Below are 20914 nucleotides of genomic sequence, written 5' to 3'. Positions count from 1 at the left end.
TGGGAAGAAATAGGCAGCAATCAATAGAAGCCTAAGACAAATAGTCTGGCGTTACCGTAATACTTCGGTACTGTAATTTGTATATTGAAGACGTTAAACTCGTCATCGCGAAATCGAAATAAGTCATCTTCTTTGGTCCGTCAGGCGAGATCTGTTGGGTTCCCAAGAAAATTGAATAAAAAAGAAAAAAGAACGGGAAACAAAATGTAAGTGAGCAAATAGAATTTTTTTTAAATTACCCATTTCATCGAAATGTGATATATGTGTAAGAAAATTCCTTCTTACCGATCTAATCTTTTGTTTTTTTTTAATCTGATGGGTTTCCATTTTCATTTTAAGGGTTTTGTTAAATTTTGATTATTTGATGACGTATGCAGTGACCAGTGGTTCATAATTCTCTGCAAGTTTTGCCTCTGAATAAAATTTGTGTCCTAGAGAAGGGGAAGGGCTTTGAAAATGGCAGCAATCTACAGTCTCTACATTATTAACAAATCAGGAGGTTTAATTTTCTATAAGGTATTATTTCTCTTTTCTACTAACACTTTTATTAACATCATATGCTATGGTCATATCGATCCAGTTCTGTTTATTTTTCGAGAAAATGGAATTTAGAGATATCTAAATTTTGATGGAAAATTTATTGCAGGAAGATTCTGGGTTGCTTCTGATTTGATTTTTGAAATACTTAATTGATGGGTCTTTGGGAAAGTGCAGGATTATGGATCGGCAGGACGTATGGACACCAATGATAGCTTGAGGGTGGCAAGTTTATGGCATTCGATGCATGCTATCTCGCAGCAGTTGTCTCCGGTTTCGGGTTGCTTTGGAATTGAGCTTCTCCAAGCTGACACCTTTGATCTCCATTGCTTCCAATCACTAACGGGTACATTTCTTTTAGATTTAGTCTGTAGAAGTTGTGTTTTTATTTTGTGAGCTTTTTTATTTATCCTAATTTTCTGGGGAAAGTGATAAATGGTATGTTTAGTTATACTAATAGCAATATCATATATCAATTTCTATAGATATAGTCGAGCATTTTCGAGTTTGTACTAGGCTTTAAAGTGTTAATTAAGGATTTAAGTGAAAATTTGTAGTTTGGCAATTAAGTGGGATACTTTGCAAGCTTACACATTATTATTATATATGAAAAATTCTAAATGCACTGTTTTTTTTCACTCTTTTTGAGACTGTCACTGCTTGATTTCCCATGAAAGTATTCAAATTTCTTAAACTGGAGATTCATGTAGAAGAGAAAGCAGAAAAGATATGATGAACAGGGACAATGGGGATTACGAATAACTATTGTAAATTTGGTCTTTTGTTGTAGATTTGTTGGGTAAGTTGGCAGATTGTTCTTGTCCCGTTCAAGAATAATAGTTGTGAGAAAATTAGGATTAAAGTTTTCAATTTTTAGTGAAAAATGAGAGTTGTCGAGGTGCTAGCTTGGCTGAAGTTTGAAAATTATTAACTACTTGTATGGAAATCATTCTAAGGCATCCAATACTGTTGGTTTTGTTGTGTGGTGATATTAAATAGTTTACATGCAAAATTTCTCAGTAATGTGTTAGTTCTAGGTTCAATTTTTAGTGTAGCAGAAAGAGAAAAATATGGGTGAAGCTAACAAAGGCTCTATTCATGTCGGATTTTTGTTAATTGTTGAACTCACTTTCCTAGCACCTAGGATGAGTACTAGCCCCTTGTTATCATTTTATACTTTAATTTGTGAGAACATGATAAATCTAAAATACCTGAAGCTATAGCTTACAAGTATTGGAATGCTACTATAGTAAAACCTGGTTTTTTGTTTAGCTATTACTATCTAGCAGGCAGTGGAGAGGATTCATGTCTAGGTGTTCCATGGTTTGTATGGACCAGCTTGAACGATGTTTTGTGATTCATAACATACAAACGTTTGCATGTTCTATACAATTATAATTGGTCATTGTGGCTGAGCAGATACATCTGATCTTTCTTAAGAAGTACAGGGGTGTAAAGTTCTCCTTGGAAGTGAAATGTTGCTTGAGCTTGTGTTAGACCATGCAGTAAACAGATTTTGTTTTTTGTAGTGTAAATTTGAATAGTAAACATCTTTCATTCTCTAGTAATTCTTTGGTTGCGATAATCATCTGTTAAAAGGGAAAAGTTGATATTTTGCAGGGACAAAATTCTTTGTGGTCTCAGAGCCTGGGACACAACACATGGAAGATCTCTTGAAAAGCATCTATGAATTATACACGGATTATGTCCTAAAGAATCCCTTTTATGAGATGGAGATGCCCATAAGGTGCGAGCTTTTTGATATAAATCTAACACAGGCAGTTCAAAAGGATCGTGTTTCCTTGTTGGGCAGATGAACTAGTATTTAGTTAAGGTTATATGATCTGAGGTCATATGTACATCTTTGAGCAATCTCATGTACTCTTTGAAATTGATGTTTTTGAGTCACACTCACACTGGCTTTTCCAACATGAGTAACTGAGATGTTATTTAGTTGGGAACTCATGTTTTCTTCCTTGAGATCTTCACAAGGATTTCACCTTAGCTTTATACTATATGCCCATTCCTTGAACTGTTGAAACTTGAAACCAAATGAATTCAATTCTATTTTGATTCTATGGTCTATGATATTTGAAATTGACTTGTTTGTCGTGTAAGTTGTTGAAGAAAAAGTTGCCAGTCATGCAATCTTATTTGCATTTTATTAGATAAGCATGTTAGTTATTGATGAATGTAATTGTCTTTAGAATATATGCTAATGATGTGTTCTGAAGAACACAATCTTTTGTGGAACAACATTTGAGACCAGGGTGATAGATACAAATTTATGGTCTATTCTATATCGCCTGTCTATCTACCTTTAAATTACAGAAGAGATTTGCTTTGCCCCCAACCAATCTCAGAGATTATAAATGGTCTCTTTGGACAGGAAAACCACAAGCCAGGAGGATCCAAGTCTTGATTTTATTTACATGAAAGGTTTTTTCCCCCAAATTGACCATATACTTGTAAGAAAATAGATAGCTCTATAGTGTAATAAATTTAATTTTTCTACATTACCTTCTAAGAACTTGCCTGAATTTTCATTTTATATATATGAGAGTTTTGTTCAGTTGCAGTCTCCATTATTTACATTTTGTAACACTTAGGTTCCTAAAGTTGATTTTGTAACGGTTAGGTCTCCAACATTTTTAAATTGTATCATTTAGGTTCTTAAATGTTATTTTTTTTAAATACATAAAAAATATAAAATAAATGGTGAATCATTCTTAAAATGTTTGGACATTTAATTTAATGACAATAATAAACATGACATGAGAAAAAAAAATATTTTCATGACTTTTTTAAAAGTATTTAATATTTTTATAAATTAAATTAATGTTTCATTAAAGAAATATTTTTATATACATTGTTGTTTTAAAATTAATATTAATAACTATAGAGAAATTTGGATTAAATATGGTTCAAAATCAAAACTATCATACTCTATGTACACATCACCCTTGTATGCTAGTATTCCTGTTTTTTCCCCCTAAAATATGCCCCTAACATGACAAGGGATACTCTCTTCCCCTCTTATTTATTTATTTTTTATTTTGTCTTCTCTCTCACGTCCCTAAGCCTTCTATGTCTAAGCTCTCACTCAAAAAACACAAGGCAGCTACCATTTATGAATGTGAATCTATAATAAGTTTGGAGCACATTTACTCTTTGTTTTGAGGTTTCGCTTTGGGAAAAACTGAATCCTATCAAGGCAAAACTCCACTTTGGGTTTTGGATCTAGATGCAAAAATCATTTGGGTAAGTATATTTTCTTTAAATGTAGTGAGTAAAATTGTTTATTTACATTGCTTTAACTATTTCGAACAAATGTGTGTATGCATTCGTGTTTTATTTTATAGTTTCACGGTCGGATTGGATCTTCGCTTTTCTGGGTTTTTTCTGGGTTTTTTGTCTGCCTCGACGAGTTTCGATGAAACTCGACTTGCCTCGATGACTTTACATATTAAGAGGTTCGATGGTCCTCGATGGATCTCGACTTGCCTCGATGGATGTTAGGAATAGGCCACCTCGACTAGCCAAGATGGTCCTCGATGGACCTCGATAGGTCTACAAATGAATACATAGATAGGCCACCTCGACGAGGCACGATGGACCTTGATAGTAGCACATCAACGGGACACGATGGTCCTCGATGGACCTCAATATGTTCATAAGCCTTTTCCTGGATAGACCACCTCAATAAGATTTGAACCTTTTTTTCAATACAAATTCTCCATATTTGTTGTATACAATGGTGTTTGGAAACTGCAAGATAGGGATTGGATTTTCAGGGATGCTGAAAATCAAGTTCTACCTTTGGAGAAGAGTGACGTACGAGCAACTACTTGAAATTTTGTACAATGAGCTTGAAGTGGATAAATGTGTGTACGACTTGAAACTTGAGCTCCCATACACATGCCTCTCACAACCCTTCAAACTTACCGTTATGAAAAATGATAAGCATGTTCGTGCATTCATGGAGTTAGCATCGAAATCTGTAGAGAAGATGATTCCTCTGTGTGTAACATTGGTTAAGAAAGACTATTTTGGAAATGCATCGGTCTTTCCCAGCGTTAATAAAGGAGTTCGATTTAAAGAGAACATTTCTCCCCCATGTTCTGGTTTCAGGGGAACTCAAAGTTATGTTGGGACATTTGTTCCAGAGACAAATCTTCATATTATTGTCCATGATGACATCCATGTTAGAGATCTGCTATATGTTCCTAACACAACGGAGTACAATCCCTATGACTACGATCCTTATGTCAATGACAAACATGTTGCTGATGCAGCAGATGTTGATGGGCCAGATAATATGGCAGATTTGCCAACCCAAAGTTCAGATGTTATGCATGTACAAGTAGTAGAGGAAGAGCAGCGCAGAAGACAAGGTCGGCAAACACCTATGACCAGCAGTAGTTGTCCAGGTAGAACTAAAGATAGCAGTAGATGGAGTTCTCGATTGAACTTAGGTGAAGTTCGTAGAACTTGGAGTGCTCCCATGTTTACCAAAGAAGTTATAGATGCCTCTTATAAAAATCATCTTTCCTCAATCGACACATCTTCAAGAGAATTGCACCTTGGCAAGTTCTTTTAGAACAAGCTTGAATTGAAAACCAAGGTGGTCATCTTTGCGATGAAGAATACTTTTGAGTTTATGGTGAAGAAATCTGGCACTAATGTGTGGTACATTACCTACAAGGATCCTGATTGTGGTTGGAGATTGATGGGAAAGAAAAAAAATGTGGCCTGAAATGTTTGAGATTATTGTGTACAATGATATACACACTTGCTCACAAAAAATCCGAGAGAAAGACCACTATCAAACAGCATTGTGGATTGTTGGCCACCTAATCAAGAGGAAATTTTCTATCGATGGTACTCGGTACATGACAAACAACATAAGGGAGGACATGAAGCATCGTTTTGGGGTCGAGATGAGCTATGAGAAGGCATGAAGATGCAGAGAAAAGGCACTTGGGTATGTTAGAGGCACACTTGAGGATTCGTACTTCAAGTTACCTGGATACTTGTGTCAGTTGGAGCAGAAGACTCTAGGTACAATTACTGATTTTGTCACAAAAGATTATCGTTTCTTGTATTGTTTTTTTTCCCTTGGTGTTTCTAGAAGGGGATTCCAGTGTTGTCGTCTCGCCATTTGTGTGGACGACACATTCTTGAAGGCCAAGTATGGTGACCATATGCCGTGTGCTGTTGTGTTGGATGCAAACAACCATTTGTTTTCAATTGCGTTCGGACTGGTGGATAGTGATAACCATAACACTTTGACTTATTTCATGAGAAAATTGAAGGAAGCCATTGGGAACGTGAATAACTTAGCTTTTATATTAGACAGGAATGCTAGCATTACTCATGTTTTGGAGGTTGTGTTCCCAGATGCCTACCACAGTGCTTGTTATCACCACATCTGTATGAATGTGGTTGCCAAATTCAAAACCGACCACTATCACGATATAATTTGGTGTGCGGCGTACACGTATTGTAAGGCTGAATTTCACAAGTTCTTTGAAGAGATTAAGGTGATGGATCCTCCCATAGCTAAATATCTTGAGGGAATTGGTTTTGAAAGGTGGACTCGTGCTTACTTTCCTGGAAATCGATACAATATCATGACTAGAAACTACACAGAAAGCTTTAACAATAAAATCAGGGAGGCAATGACCTTTCCAATTATCACTTTTGTTGAATTCATATGCTTCACTCTTCAGACATGGTTTGCTGATAGACGTGAAAAAGCAGCAAAACAAACAATTGTGCTAGCCCCCCTGATGGAGGCAGATTTGAAGGCAATTGGTGTAAAAGTAAATTTCCTCCTAGATGTCCGAGTCCTTGGTCATCATGATTTTCTTATTGTTGATGGTGATGGTGATGGTGAGGTGAACTTAGCCACAAAATCATGCTCGTGTTGCATGTTCCAAACCATTGGGATACCGAGTATCCATGCATTTGTTGTAGCTTGAAAAACAAAGCGTAAGCATGTACTCATTGTGTTCCCCTTACTAAACAATTGAGTCATGGAGGGAGACTTATGAGGAAATGATTTACCCCATTGGTAACAAGGATGAATGGGTACGCTCTGAACACATCAAAGATATCATTGTTGGCGTCCCTGTAACGACCCAAATTTGCTAATAAGGCTTAGGGCCTTGATTAGTGTGCCTGGAGGGCAATAAGTGAATTATTGTTATAATATATGAATTTATGTGCATATGTGATAGAGATGCATGTTTAGTTGAATTAAATATGCATGTGGGCCCCGCTTGGATATTAGAGGTATGATTGTAATTTTACCCCATTGAGGGCATAAACGTGATAAATGTGTTATGTTTGTGATATATCTGTGTAGCATGATCCGAGGTAGTTCTAGGGAGCCGTTAGTCAGAAAGTCACAACGGGGTAGAGAATTCGACTCGGGGCGAGTCGAGGGGTATACCGGGTATGAGATATTTTTTAGGGTTATCAGGTTATGAAAATAAATATTTGGAGATATATTTGAGGTTAGAATATTTAGGAGGGAATATTGAGAAAATTTACCATTTTGCCCTCGGGGATGTTTTTTTTGGTACCCGAGCCTTGAGGTAACCTTAAAGCTTAAGCTAAATAAAACAAAACAAAGGAAATATTTGGAAACTTGGAGAAACCGACTTAAGCCTCTGCCTTTCTCTCTCTATATTTCAAAACCACACTAAGGAGGAAACCTTGAGGAAATAAGCTAGGAAAATTCAGAGTTCAAGCTGGAGCTTTGGAGAACTGAAGCTTGGAACCTAGAAGATTAGCTCAGGACTTAGTTAAGCAAAGGTAAGCTTTTATCTTGATGGATTATATTGCTTTTCAGAGTTTGTATGTGAGAAGGTGGTGAATTTCCTTGAGTGTTTGGTTGAGCTTTGGGGCTAGTCTTTGTTAGGTTTTGAAGCTGAAACTGTGTTAGAACCTTTGTGATAATTAGTTTGGATTGTTGGCTTGACTTTGGGGATAATTGGAATGGTTTTTGAGGTAAAAATAGTGAGTTTTTCTGGGTTCGAGGGGTTGGGCCGCGGCTCTGTTCTTGCTGAGCCGCAGCCCCTTTGAACTTGCGGCGTCACGAATTGGAGGCACGCCGCGGCGCCCTTCAGGAAGGGCCGCGACGCGTGTGTGCAATTTTGAGGCAAGGCCTCGGGTTGAGCTGGGGGCCGCGGCATGAGTCCCTAGGGCCGCGACGCTTAAGGCACTTTTGGGTTGTTAAGAGGTTTAAGGCTCGGGAATTCACTAGTTAAGGCTCGTGATGGATTTTGTCACCCTGATTGATATAATTCAAGGTCCCGGAGATTAGAATTGTGGTTTGAAGTTATTTATTAGATTAGAGCTTGATGGGTGGAAATTGTTAATGTGTTGCGATTAGGGCTTCGGCGAGGCTCGGACTAGGGAACTGTGCTCGGGATATCGATGCTTAGAAAGCTCGGGACACATGTAAGAAAACTTCTGTTCCCATAGAGCTTGTGTTGCAGGGCTCGACCCTATTTGATTGTGTTGTAGGGCTCAACCCTATTTGAATGTGTCGCGGGGCATGACCCTTTGATTGAATTTATGTGTGTTATGATACTTGTTTAGTATATTATGTGTATGTATTAATGATGGAACGACGATGGCCAGGAACGACAAGGGGCCGGGAGCAGCATTTAGCACGCGGAGTGCGAGTTGCCAGGGTAAGACTCCGAGGGATACCTGGGATATCCTTACGATTTAGAATGCGAACCCAGGGCCTGGTAAAGCGCCTGGGATGACATGGCCGCACATGTATGACCTGGTGTTGGCTTGATTTTGTATTAAGTGTTTGATATACATTTATTATCTACTTGTGAGGGTTTTCTTGCTAGGCTTCGGCTCACGGGTGCTCTATGGTGTAGGTAAAGGCAAAGGGAGAGTCGATTAGCCTTGAGTTCGGCGAGCGGAACAAGCAACGCGTACATGTCCGGTCTGTCTGGCTGTCTCGGCCAGGGGTATTTTGGGAGATGTTTGTACAAAACCTGAATTTTGTCGTTTAGTCGACTCTAACTAGATTTTGAGTTGTAAATATTTCTAAAAAATGTTTTTTTGGGATCCCAGATGTTATAAGCCTTATAATTTTTCAGTGAATGGTATATTTTCAAGTTTGTGACTCTGATTATCATTTAATACACTTTTGTCTTAAAACCTCAATTAGCGAGTTAATTGCACATTTAAACTCACTTAGTAACGACTCTAAGGCAGTAGGGCGTTACAACTTGGTATCAGAGCAAGCCAAGGTTTATTGTTTCTGGAGAATGACCGAACATGTACGCTCGCTGTCAGTTGCAAGCTCAACTCAGGGTTGGTTGGTATGATTGACTATTATGTTGAAATATGTGCTTAAATGCCCTGCTTACTTGATATGGAGCATGATAAGTGATTTAATCTATGCGTGATGTCAGGGCATGGCCCGTTGTGTGTGTGATATGTTATTTGAGTGTTATGTGGATTGTTGCTTGTTGTTGACTGATGTGAATGGGAGGTGGTTTTGGATGTTGTTATCATGCCTGATGAGCAGCGTCATTGGTTGCAGGCATATTTGCTAGATGCCTCGTCAATCATCTAGACTCTGCGGCAGTCGGGCCGAGGATGATAACCAGGGTCAGGACCCTCCACCTGCCCCACAGAATTGGCAGCAGATGTTTGCTGAAATGGAAGCAAGGCTGCAACGAACAGAGGAAGAACTTCGCCAGCTGAGGCAGCAGGCCCCTCCACAGGTTACAAAGTTGTCGATTCAGCAGGTTATGGCGCCAGCGCCAGCGCCAGCTCAACCTGTAATGGAGAATAAGTGGGAACCCTTATATGAGCGGTTCAGAAAACAACATCCTCCCACCTTTGAGGGTGGACCAGACCCACTGCGGGCAGAGCAGTGGATGAATATGATCTCCTCCATTCTTGATTTCATGAGGGTTGAGGGGAACGAGAGGGTAGCTTGTGCAAGCTACATGTTTAGAGAGGATGCCCGCATCTGGTGGGATGTGGTGGTCCAGAGGAGGAATGTGACCGTTATGACCTGGGAAGAGTTTAGAAACATTTTCAATGAGAAATATTACAGTGTGGCAGTCTGAGCTGCGAAGGTTGATGAGTTTATCAACCTAACTCAGAACCGGATGACCGCGACAGAATATGCTCTAAAGTTTGATCGTTTGGCAAAGTTTGCGCCAGATCTAGTGCCGACAGATGCAGCGAGAAGGGACAGGTTTGTACGGGGATTGAATGTTATGATCGCCCGTGATGTAAAGATCACTTTGGATCCAGAGACTATTACTTATGCTCAGGTGGTAGACAAGGCCCTTATAGCTGAGGGAGCCGAGGACCAGATTTGGAGAGAGAGCGCTGTTAGGCGCGATGCCAGGAGGACAATGCCTCCTTTTATTGGATCCAGCCAGGGTAGTGGCTCCGGTGAGCAGAAGAGGAAGGCCCCAGATACCCTTGTTCCTCCCAGTTCTGATAGGAGGGCACGGGTGGTTTTAGTGGCCGTCAGGACGGAAGTGACAACTGGAGGAGTTTTCCAGTGTGTCCTCGGTGCATACGACGACATCAGGGTGAGTGCAGGATTAGGGTCTGCTTTGTCTGTGGGAGTGCCAACCATCTGAAGAAGGACTGCCCACAAGCCAGGAAGGAGGAGCCAAAGCAGGGCGACAGTCTCGCTCCTGCCAGGGTGTTTACTTTGACTCAGACTAAGGCGGAGGCTAGCCCCTCAGTAGTGACAGGTCAGATCTCTAGTGCTGGTTCTTCTTATACCGCATTGTTTGATTCGGGGGCTACCCACTCGTTTGTGTCTGCTAAGTTGATAGATCAGCTGTGTAGACCTAGTGTTCTGTATGCTAGGGTTTTTAGAATTTGTTGCCAACTGGGGAACTGGTAGTCTCTAGGAGGTGGATTAGAACTTTACTAGTAGAGGTAGATGGTAAGGAATTGTTTGCTGATCTGATTGAGCTTGCGATGGATGACTTCGATATGATTATGGGGATGGATTGGTTATCAAAGTATGGGGTGACAATTGATTGTAGGCGCAGGATGGTGACTTTTGAACCAGAAGGGGAGGTACCCTTTGTATTTGTGGGAACAGCTGGGGGACCACGGGTACCTATGATTTCGGCATTAAAGGCTAGGGACCTGATGCAGAGAGGTTGCATAAGATTCCTAGCGAGTGTTGTGGATACCTCTAAGGTTGTGTCGGTTGGACCAGGGGAGACCAGATTGGTATGTGAGTTCCCAGATTTATTTCCAGTAAATCTGCTAGGGCTACCGCCGCAGCGGGAGATTGATTTTGTTATAGAGTTGGTACTAGGAGCGTAGCCAGTATCCAGAATACCTTACCGAATGGCTCCGGCAGAGTTGAAGGAGTTGAAGATCCAATTGCAGGAGCTACTGGATTTGGGGTTCATCAGACCGAGTTTCTCACCGTGGGGTGCTCCGGTGTTGTTTGTTAAGAAGAAGGATGGATCCCTAAGGATGTGTATTGATTATAGGGAGCTGAACAAGTTGACCATCAAGAATAAGTACCCACTGCCTAGGATTGATGATTTGTTTGATCAGCTGCAGGGAAAGACAGTGTTCTCTAAGATAGATCTCCGGTCAGGTTACCATCTAGTTAAGGATCAAAGAGGAGGACATACCAAAGACCGCTTTCCGCACGAGGTATGGACACTATGAATTCCTGGTTATGTCATTTATATTAACCAATGCCCCACCAGCTTTTATGGATATGATGAACATGATTTTCAAGGATTATTTAGACAAGTTCGTGATTGTGTTCATCGATGATATTCTAGTATATTCACAGTCAGAGACAGAGCACGAGCACCATCTGTGGTTGGTTTTACAACGATTAAGGGAGCATAAGTTATATGCTAAGTTCAACAAGTGCGAGTTTTGGCTACCGCAAGTTACATTTCTGGGCCATATTCGTCAATAAGGAGGGGATTCTGGTTGATACAAATAAGATTGAAGCAGTCAGAGACTGGCCTAGACCGAACAGTGTTTCTGAAGTGAGGAGTTTTCTGGGGTTGGCAGGATATTACCGGCAGTTTGTTGAGGGGTTCTCCAGAATAGCTACACCATTGACAGAATTGACGAAGAAGAAGACAAAGTATGTTTGGACAGACCGATGTGAGAACAGTTTCAAAGAGTTGAAGCGGCGATTGATCACAGCGCCAGTGTTGAGTTTGCCGACAGATAATGAGAAATTTGTGGTTTATTGTGATTCTTCCACACAGGGTTTGAGGTGTGTATTGATGCAAGCTGGGAAAGTGATAGCCTACGCATCGAGACAGTTAAAGGAGTATGAGTAGAGATATCCCACGCATGATCTGGAATTGGCAGCGGTGGTGTTCGCACTTAAGATTTGGAGACATTATTTATATAGTGAGAAGTGCGAGATATACACTGGTCATAAGAGTTTGAAGTATTTCTTCACTCAGAAGGATTTGAATATGCGTCAGAGATGGTGGTTGGAGTTGGTCAAGGATTACGATTGTGATATCATGTATCATCCTGGAAAGGCTAACGTAGTTGCCGATGCCTTGAGCCGGAAGGGCCCAGGACAGCTGTTTAGTTCGAGATAGATATCAGAGAAGCTAGCAGAAGAGATGACTAGAGCGGGTATAGAGTTGGTGGTTGGTCGATTAGCCAACATCACTCTTCAGTCTACGCTCCTTGAGAGGGTCAGGGAGGCTCAGGAGAATGATTCCCAGTTGAGGGGTTATAGGGAGAGCGTCTTGGTCGGAGCGGCCTAGGACTTTTCTATTTCGGAGATGCGGTTATTGAAGTATAAGGGTCGGATCTGTGTTCCGATGGATGCAGATATCCGGCGAGAGATTCTGGATGAAGTGCATACCACTCCCTATTCCTTGCATCCGGGTATGATGAAGATGTACCAAGACCTAAGAGCTTTGTACTGGTGGTCAGGCATGAAGAGGGATGTGGTGGATTATGTGGCCAAGTGCTTAACTTGTCAGCAGGTCAAGGCTGAACATCAGAGGCCAGCAAGGCTGCTGCAGCCTCTAGGGATTCCAAAGTGGAAATGGGAAGATGTTGCCATGGACTTCGTGGTTGGGTTGCCAAAGACCGTAGGACAGCATGATTCGGTGTGGGTGATTGTGGATAGGTATACCAAGTCCGCCCACTTTTTACCAGTCAGGACGACTTATACTGTGGAGCAGTATGTTGAGCTATATGTGAAGGAGATTGTTCGACTACATGGGGCACCAAGGTCGATAGTATCCGACCGGGACCCCACCTTCACTTCCAAGTTCTGGGAAAGTCTGCAGAAGGCTATGGGCACACAGCTACGGTTTAGTATCGCTTATCATCCTCAGACAGATGGACAGACTGAGAGGACGATTCAGATACTAGAAGACATGTTACGAGCCTGTGTGCTAGATTTTGGGGGATCTTGGAGTAGGTATCTTCCTTTGATCAAGTTCTCGTACAACAACAGTTATCAGGAAACTATCGGAGTGGCTCCGTATGAGATGCTCTATGGGAGGAAGTGCAGATCACCTATTCATTGGGATGAGACAGGTGAGAGGAGGTATTTAGGTCCTGAGATGGTTCAGAGGACCAATAAGGCAGTTGAGAAGATTAGAGCTCTAATGCTCGCCTCCCAGAGTCGTCAGAAGAGTTATTCAGACCTGAAACGCAGGAGTGTGGAGTTCCAGGTTGGTGACCATGTGTTTCTCAGGGTTTCACCTTTGAGGGGAGTGAAACGGTTTGGTGTTCGGGGCAAACTGAGCCCTAGGTTTGTTGGCCCCTTTGAGATTCTGGAACAGGTTGGAGAGGTAGCTTACAGATTGGCAATGCCTCCAGCCTTATCAGGGGTCCATAACGTGTTTCACGTGTCCATGCTCCGAAAGTATGTATCAGACTCGACACATGTTCTAAGTTGTGAGAATTTGAAGCTGGATCAAGATTTATCTTATGAGGAGAAACCAGTTCAGATTCTCGACCGGAAGGATAAAGTCTTGCGGAGCAAGACCATCACCTTAGTAAAAGTGCTGTGGAGGAACAACAAGGTTGAGGATGCGACATGGGAATTGGAATCAGCAGCAGTAGCAACAACAATAACAACAATAGTAGTTATAGTATATTTATGACTGTGGATTTTGGTTCAAGCCGGGACTTAGTTGGACACTCGTAGCAACACTTGTAGATTTTTTAAGTTTAACCTATAACTTAAGAATATTAATTATAGCCTAAGGTTTGATTAATATGACTGATTAAGAAGATGATATTTATTATACTATAAGGTTTAGATGGACCCAATAAGATATTAACACTTGTCATGTGTATGTTTAATGAGAAATTAAGTATTTTTGAGGAATAAATTTATTAAGAGTAATATTTGAAAATCCCAGAGTCTGCCAGCAGCTTTGAAATCGTTGAAAGACTTAGTCAAGGCTGTTTACTTAATTCAAATTAGGCTGAAAAAATGTAATTATGTGTATAATATTTCAGCGTATGCCAATATATCGCAGTTCTAGAGGGTGATATATCGCCACACGGGGATACGAAAAACACGTAACTTCGCACAACAACTTCGACAAGCCTCGAGAATATAAGTCCAGGCGATATATCGCCTAGCATAGGCGATATATCGGCTGCAATGCATGATTTTTGAATAATTTTGAAACTGAGCTCATTTTAATCCTTAACCTCTTGATAAGTCCAGAATCTTTTTGACCGAGTCTTCAACCTCTGCTGAACGATTATTCAAAAAAATTTCAATTAAAAAGTTATTATTTTATTCAAGCTAAATGAAGATCTTTTCATTCTTGAACTCTATAAATAAGACCTAGTACCCAGCCATTTCTTCATTCTTCAAGCTGAGTTCAGAGCCTACAAGCTGCTAGGATTACTTTAGAGTGTTGAACACTTGGGTTGGGGTTATAAGCTTTATCATTATAAGCTTATTAAACACTTGGGAAGTAAGGTTTATAATGTATTTCGGTTTTGAGGTGTAGTTCGGTTATAGAAGCATTCAAGGTATTCCTAATTCTAGTTCCTTTATGTATTGTTTCATTAGTTCTTATAGTTTTTCTCTACTCAAATCCTAACTCAGTAGTCTTTATTCTTGGTTAGGCATCTAAGTTCTTTGAACTTGAGGTTCTTGTTGGTAAGTATCTTTTCGATGGTGTAGTTCATTCTTTTCATCTCTTTCTTTAGAATACTCACCTCTCTATTAATGGTTTTTAGGAGTGTTCCAAATCCCGACATTGTTCTCATCATCCTGATATTTTGGTAAGGAAAATAGGATAGTTCTTATGTGATATGTGCTATGTTTATATAAAAGTGTTATGATTATGCTATAGTATGACTTTATGTGTTATGATATATGTATGTTTGGGGCTTATAGTTGTTATATAGCAAACCCTATCACTTTTATGTTTTGGGGCTTATAGTTGCTATATAGCAAACCCCAACACTTTTATGTTTTTGGGGTTATAGTTGCTCAACTAGCGAACCTCATTATAGTACGAGGCTTATAGTTGCTTAGTTAGCAAACCCCAATAGTCATCATGTACATGGGTTAGAATTATGATATATGTGTTATAGTATATGATTATGTTCATGCTTGTAGTGGATTTTCCTTGCTGGGCATTGGGCTCATTCCTTTATGTTTTATATGTGTAGGAAAATAGTTATGGCGGCGGGAAGGTTCTTGGTAGCTTGGGAATGTGTATTGAGGGAGAATAAAATCGGTGGACTGCGTGAACGATTCGAGGATGAAGTTCTTTAAGTCTTTTAAATTATGATTTCTATGTATTTCCGCACTTAATTTTGTATCCAATTTATTTAAGTTATGTTCTATTTTATTTTCAAACAATGGGATCCCACATCCTGCTCGTGAATTTTTATGTATTTTAAACCTTTACTTTACAGTTTTTAAATAAAGTTATGGTTATTTCATATGTATGTTTTCTTAAGATTAGTGTTTGTGTATAGTAGTTTATTAATGGTCCAAAGTCTAGAATAGTTGGGTCATTACATGTCTGGCCCTCCTCAACCCTCTATAGCCTCTACACCAACTGCGCATAATCATACTGACCCTCCTCAACCCTTTAGAGCCTCTGCACCAACTGCTGAAGATCAGACTGGGAAACCTGACTTGAAGAAGGTGAAGTGGCTTGTGTAGTGCTCTCTTTCTCCTTTGGGACATCATCGTAAAAAAATGAAGCTAATTTTACAACCTCAACCAACTTCTCTGCCACTTTCTCAGGATCTACTTCTTCCACTTTAGTCTCACCCTGCCTACAACTATTCCCAACTCAGGGAATAAATGACCATCAACATCTGAGAGGCTATTGTAGTATTCTACCTCACCGGGATGTAACAAATAACATATGTGAGAAATAAAGTAAACCCTTAATAAATTACTTTTATTATTTAAGAGGATAAAGTGGAACTTACTCGAGTCTTGGTAAACAATGGAACCAACTGTGCTATAGAAGGGAAGATATCGGTCTTCATGGACAAACTAAGCATCACGGGAATCCAGTTCCCACTCTTCTCACCAAATTTCCTCCCAATATCTAGTATGGCCTTAAAATCCCAATACTAAAACGCATGGGCATAACCATAGAACTACTTGGACTCCTTTTATTGTTTCCCTGAACTCTCATTCTTTTTATCCTCGTACAATTTCAATTGTTTCTTCATGTCTCTCTGAAATCCTCTAATCAACTTTTTGAATGAAAGCTTGTCGCATGGATACTTGAAGAAATAATCAAGATCTTCAACCAACTTTAGTGGATCTCCCCATATGCTGGTTGTCTTCTTAGGGGCATGTTGTAATGTCTCAAATTACCTAATAAGGCTTAGGGCCTTAATTAGGGGGCAAAGATGGAAAACTATGGAAAATTATGTGTTTATGTGATATTTATGTGTATTCGTCATCCGGGAGGCTAGGACTCGGTCTGGAAGCCTTTTTTTACTCATTATTGACAGGATTCTATACTTGGTTGTGACTAGGTTATTGCCAAGGGCTTGGAATCTGGATCGTGCTCGATGGTCGTTCTTATTTTACATTACACTCGGATCTGAGGTAAGAAAACTACACCCAATATGTGATGTACATGATTAGGGCTTGGCCCGAATTTTGAATATAGATTTGATTAGGGCTTGGACCCTTGTAAATACGCATGATTATGATTATGCATGTGATTGTTGATTAAGCATGTTGAATGCTCTGTATTTGGATATTTGGTATATGATATATGCTTGTCTGCATTATCTGATTGAGAAAAGCATTGACTTATGAGTCAAGGGCAGCAATAGCGTTGAGCGATGGTCGAAAGACATTGACTTATGATTCAAGGATTGCGATATGGTTGAAAAGCATTGACTTATGAGCGAAGGACGACAATAGTGTGTTGAGTTGTAATGTTCTAAATCCCCTATTGTGGCTTAGTGCCTGGATTAGGGGGCCAAGAGAGTCATAATTGATTTAATATGCAATTATGTGATTATACGCATGATTATGTGAGTTATATTGTTATATGATGATAATTGCATGCATGTGGGCCCACTTCTTATTTGAAGGACATTTTTGTAATTTTGACCCGTTAAGGGCATAATTGTATATTTATGTGCATGTTTGTGATTTATGGGTGAGACCACATTATTATGTGGATATGTTTTAGCCATTCGACATGAGACGATCCTAGGATGCAAGTTAGCGGTTTGGTCATAACGGGGTTAATTTCCAGGCTCGGGGTGAGCCTGTGGGTAAATTGGTAATTAGTACATTACCGGGAATGCACGGGTAATGGGATATGATTTAATATTATTTGAGAAAATTAGGAATAACGAGAATTTGAGGATGTTAAATATGATTAACAAGATTGGTGGGAAATGACCATTTTGCCCTGGGGTGGCTTTGAAGGATTAGAATGACCCTAGAGGCATTTTGGTCTTTTGACCATTAGATATGTTTAAAATTAGTGAGTTTTAGAAGGTTAAGGCAAAAACAGAGTGTTTATATCATCTTTCTCTCTCTTTCCGTTAGAATTTTGAAGCTAAAATTAAGGATTCAACTAGAGAATTAAGGTTTGAGAGTTTAGTAGTGATCATCAGCTGAAAGGGGTTTAATTTGTAACTGAGGTAAGGATTTTAGATTGAAGTTTCAAGGTTTTTACTATGTTTTGAAGGTTAGTTTAAAGCTTGATGGTTTGATTTGGAGTTGTGTATGTGGTGATGTATCAAATGTTTTTAAGCTTGGGTTTTGTTGTTAAACCAGTGGATATGTTGTGGTAATGATTGGTTGTGATTTTGTGATTGTTTGGTGAAAGGTTTGACTGAGTTTGGATTGAGAAAAATGCAAGGGAGCTGGGTTTATGGAGTCAAGTCGTGACCGAGTTCATGCAAGTCGCGACTTGAATGTGTCCCAGAGCCTCTCCTGGTCTCTGTCTAGTAGGCATGCTGTGACCCATAGGGTCAAGTCGCGGCCTGCCCCTGGCACCCCAGACAGGGAACTCTCTGTCTTGGGGGCACACCGCGGCCCCTGGGGGGCAGGTTGCGGCCCGCCCATCCTTTTGTGCTAGGTTGGGTTTTAGCTAGCCTTTAAGCGCGGGTTTTCATTCTTCTAAGCTCGGGATCGAATCTACTAACCGTTTTAGTAGGATTCGAGGTTCTGAGAGCGGGGTTTTAGTCCATGAACCTTTTATTACTTATTTTATTGATGAGATTTCATATTTGGTTATGACTAGGTGACCGCTAAGGGGGCCTAAGGACAGATCGTTCTCAATGGTCGTTCTTTTATTATTTCACGCTCAAACTAGAGGTAAGAAAACTACACCCAGTATGTGACGTGCATGGTTATTGATGGGGCATGTTGAGTGCTCTATTTATGGACATTGGTTGCATTGTAAATGCCTAGCAGCTTTGCTTACTTGTGAATGGCACTGACTTATTAGTCAGAAACAACATTGGTGTTTAGTATTGGTCGTGGAGTTTTGACTTATCAGTCATGAGCGGTAGTAGTACTGAGCACTGGTCGTATGGTATTGACTTATGAGTCAAGAGTGGCATTAGTGTGTTTAACGTAGACCGAAATGATTAGATCTAATCAACATGAGCATTAAATGCTTGATCGATCTATTAGTCGAAGAAAACTAAAGCGGTTGTCTAGTCTAAAGGCTAGTTATTTAGAGCCAGGGCTAAAAGGCTCAGGTGACTGAAACGTCACATGGCTTGGGGCGTAAAACCCTAGAGAGACTTATTAGTCATCTATTCAGAGGGACTTATCATTCATCTATCCAGAGAGACTTATTAGTCATCATCTAATTAGGGTTGCAAGCCCCATAATCAATTATTGATAATGTATACATGCAGTAATAAGATTTCTTGCTGAGCCTTGGCTCACGGGTGCTATGTGGTGCAGGTAAAGGAAAAGAAAATCTCACCCAGCCTTGAGTGGAGAGCTTAGGTGGAGATGTGTACATATGCGGCCGCTTGACCACCACGACCAAGGTGTTTCTCAGGGGAACTAGGGCTTAACCCTATTTTTGCCGCTTAGGTTGGCAGGTTGTAACGTTTATACTGTAATAACCATTTTGGATTGTAAATAACTTTGTAAACACTTTTATGGGCCCATGTACAGTTTAATGTTTTAAATAAAATATATTCATTCCTTTTAACTGAGATTTTCACCCTGGCCCATTAATAACACCTAGATGCACATTTATAACCTAATGACTCGTTTAGCGAGTTAAGCACTATTTAAAGTACACAGTGTGACGGTCTTGGGCTATCCAGGGCATTACATGAGCGCTGGTCGATATGGTTAGATCTGATCAGGAGGGCATCATATGCTTGTCCGACCCAATGGTCGTAGAAATTAAGCGCCAATTATGTTGGGCCAGCTCCAAGGCTGGTTATACAGAGGATAGGGAAATGGGCCCCAGGATGACTTATTAGTCTCATATCCTAGGGCGCTGAGCCCCAATATGATTCATTAATCATGTATTTTGGGCAACCTGCCCCGATATGATTCAATTAATCATTTATTTAGGGCAGCTGGCCCTATATGATGCTATAGTCATTTATATGAATGTTATACATGCATGAGTAGGGTTATTACTACTAGACAAACTTGTTATGATTTGGTAACATGTTATTCACTGCTTATGAGAATGTTTAAGTTTTCTTGCTGGGCCTTGGCTCACGGGTGCTATGTGGTGCAGGTAAGGGGAAAGGGAAGCTGGACCAGCCATGAGTTGGAGAGCTTCGGTGGCGACGTTTACATATACAACTGCTTGACCACCACAGCCAAGGTTTCTCAGAGGAACTTGGGTTAAACCCTATTTTTGTCGCTTAGGTTGGCGGGTTGTAACTTATGAGTTGTAATTATCCTTTTGGCACTGTAAACAACTTTGTAAACATTTATTATGGGATCCCATGAACAACTTAACATTTTATGAAATATCTATTCCTTTTGATCGAAATATTTAACCCTAAACCATTAATCACGTTTAGTTACACGGTTATGGCCAAATGACTCGTTTAGCGAGTCTAGCACTATTTAAAATATACACTGTAACGGTCTTGGTTATCCAGGACATTACACATGCAGTACCCCCTCAATCAAGTAGCATAAACCCAGCTTAAATGCATCTTCAGGGTTTGTACAATCCTTCAAAGCATCTTCCAACTGACCGAAACTAACATTCTCCTCACCATTAAAATATTCCTTGATGATCCGATCACTAGTAAGATGCTCTTTCAACTCATCTATGGACAACGTCTTTCCAAAATTCAGGCCAGTAACTAAGTCAAACTCCACAATACCGAATCTACAAAGACTGTTGGAAATACATATTGCAGGATATTTATTTATTTTCATGCAAGTTACATATTATTAAATAAACATGCAAATTCCTAGAACATGCCCCTATGAAATTGATACAAATACAGAGTAAAGTAAAAACTTACATTACGCAGCGGAACTGGAACAACTCCTTACTTCAATCTCTTTAACCCTTGTTTCCTTTTTGTAGTAGAGTATTATCAAGAGATTGAACTAGATCAGCAACACAGTCTTCTTTGCCAAGCATTTGATCAACCTAGAACTAGTGTGGGCTGGTTCTCAACACATGAGATATAGATCTAGAAAAGAAGAAGAGAGAGTGGCCAAGAAAGGATTAAACTGTCTAGGTTTTCACTTATCCAATGAATCAAATGAGACTCACTTCTGAAAACCCTAGATATCATATTCCTTATATAGGCAACTTAATGGGCTTTATTTAAAATTAAAATTAAAATTAAATTAATTAAAAATAATAAACAAAAATAAAAGTCTTGGGATGCCATAAATAGACTTGGGCTC

At 39.9% G+C, this 20914-nt stretch overlaps 1 protein-coding gene across 6 annotated transcripts; it reads left to right on the top strand.

The window, feature by feature from the left end:
* LOC133788329 (uncharacterized) lies at window positions 1-20033 on the top strand. Of its 6 annotated transcripts, none has more exons than XM_062225765.1 (6): window positions 1-206; window positions 378-516; window positions 715-883; window positions 2158-2284; window positions 16561-16633; window positions 19773-20033. In XM_062225765.1, exons 2-6 carry the CDS (start codon window positions 457-459, stop codon window positions 19884-19886), a joined length of 543 nt encoding a protein of 180 aa, XP_062081749.1. In that variant the 5' UTR covers window positions 1-206; window positions 378-456; the 3' UTR covers window positions 19887-20033. The 6 variants fall into 6 exon arrangements, with proteins under 6 accessions (XP_062081749.1, XP_062081750.1, XP_062081751.1 ...); XM_062225766.1 differs by lacking the exons at window positions 16561-16633; window positions 19773-20033 and adding exons at window positions 2927-3005; window positions 15223-15420 and having other exon boundaries at window positions 3-206; XM_062225767.1 differs by lacking the exons at window positions 16561-16633; window positions 19773-20033 and adding an exon at window positions 15223-15411 and having other exon boundaries at window positions 5-206.
* Window positions 20034-20914: the final 881 nt, after the last annotated feature.

Source organism: Humulus lupulus, chromosome 7 (assembly GCF_963169125.1).
Source record: "Humulus lupulus chromosome 7, drHumLupu1.1, whole genome shotgun sequence".
Lineage (NCBI taxonomy): Eukaryota > Viridiplantae > Streptophyta > Magnoliopsida > Rosales > Cannabaceae > Humulus > Humulus lupulus.
This window is presented reverse-complemented; position numbering and strand designations above follow the sequence as displayed.

What these genes read in the sequence shown, in the direction of transcription:
- LOC133788329 (XM_062225765.1), top strand. Translation starts at nt 457, where the DNA reads ATGGCAGCAATCTACAGTCTCTACATTATTAACAAATCAGGAGGTTTA. An exon ending in GAGGTTTAATTTTCTATAAG is followed by an intron (nt 517 to 714) that starts GTATTATTTCTC and finishes GGGAAAGTGCAG; the next exon opens with GATTATGGATCGGCAGGACG. An exon ending in GAGATGGAGATGCCCATAAG is followed by an intron (nt 2,285 to 16,560) that starts GTGCGAGCTTTT and finishes GGTTGTGACTAG; the next exon opens with GTTATTGCCAAGGGCTTGGA.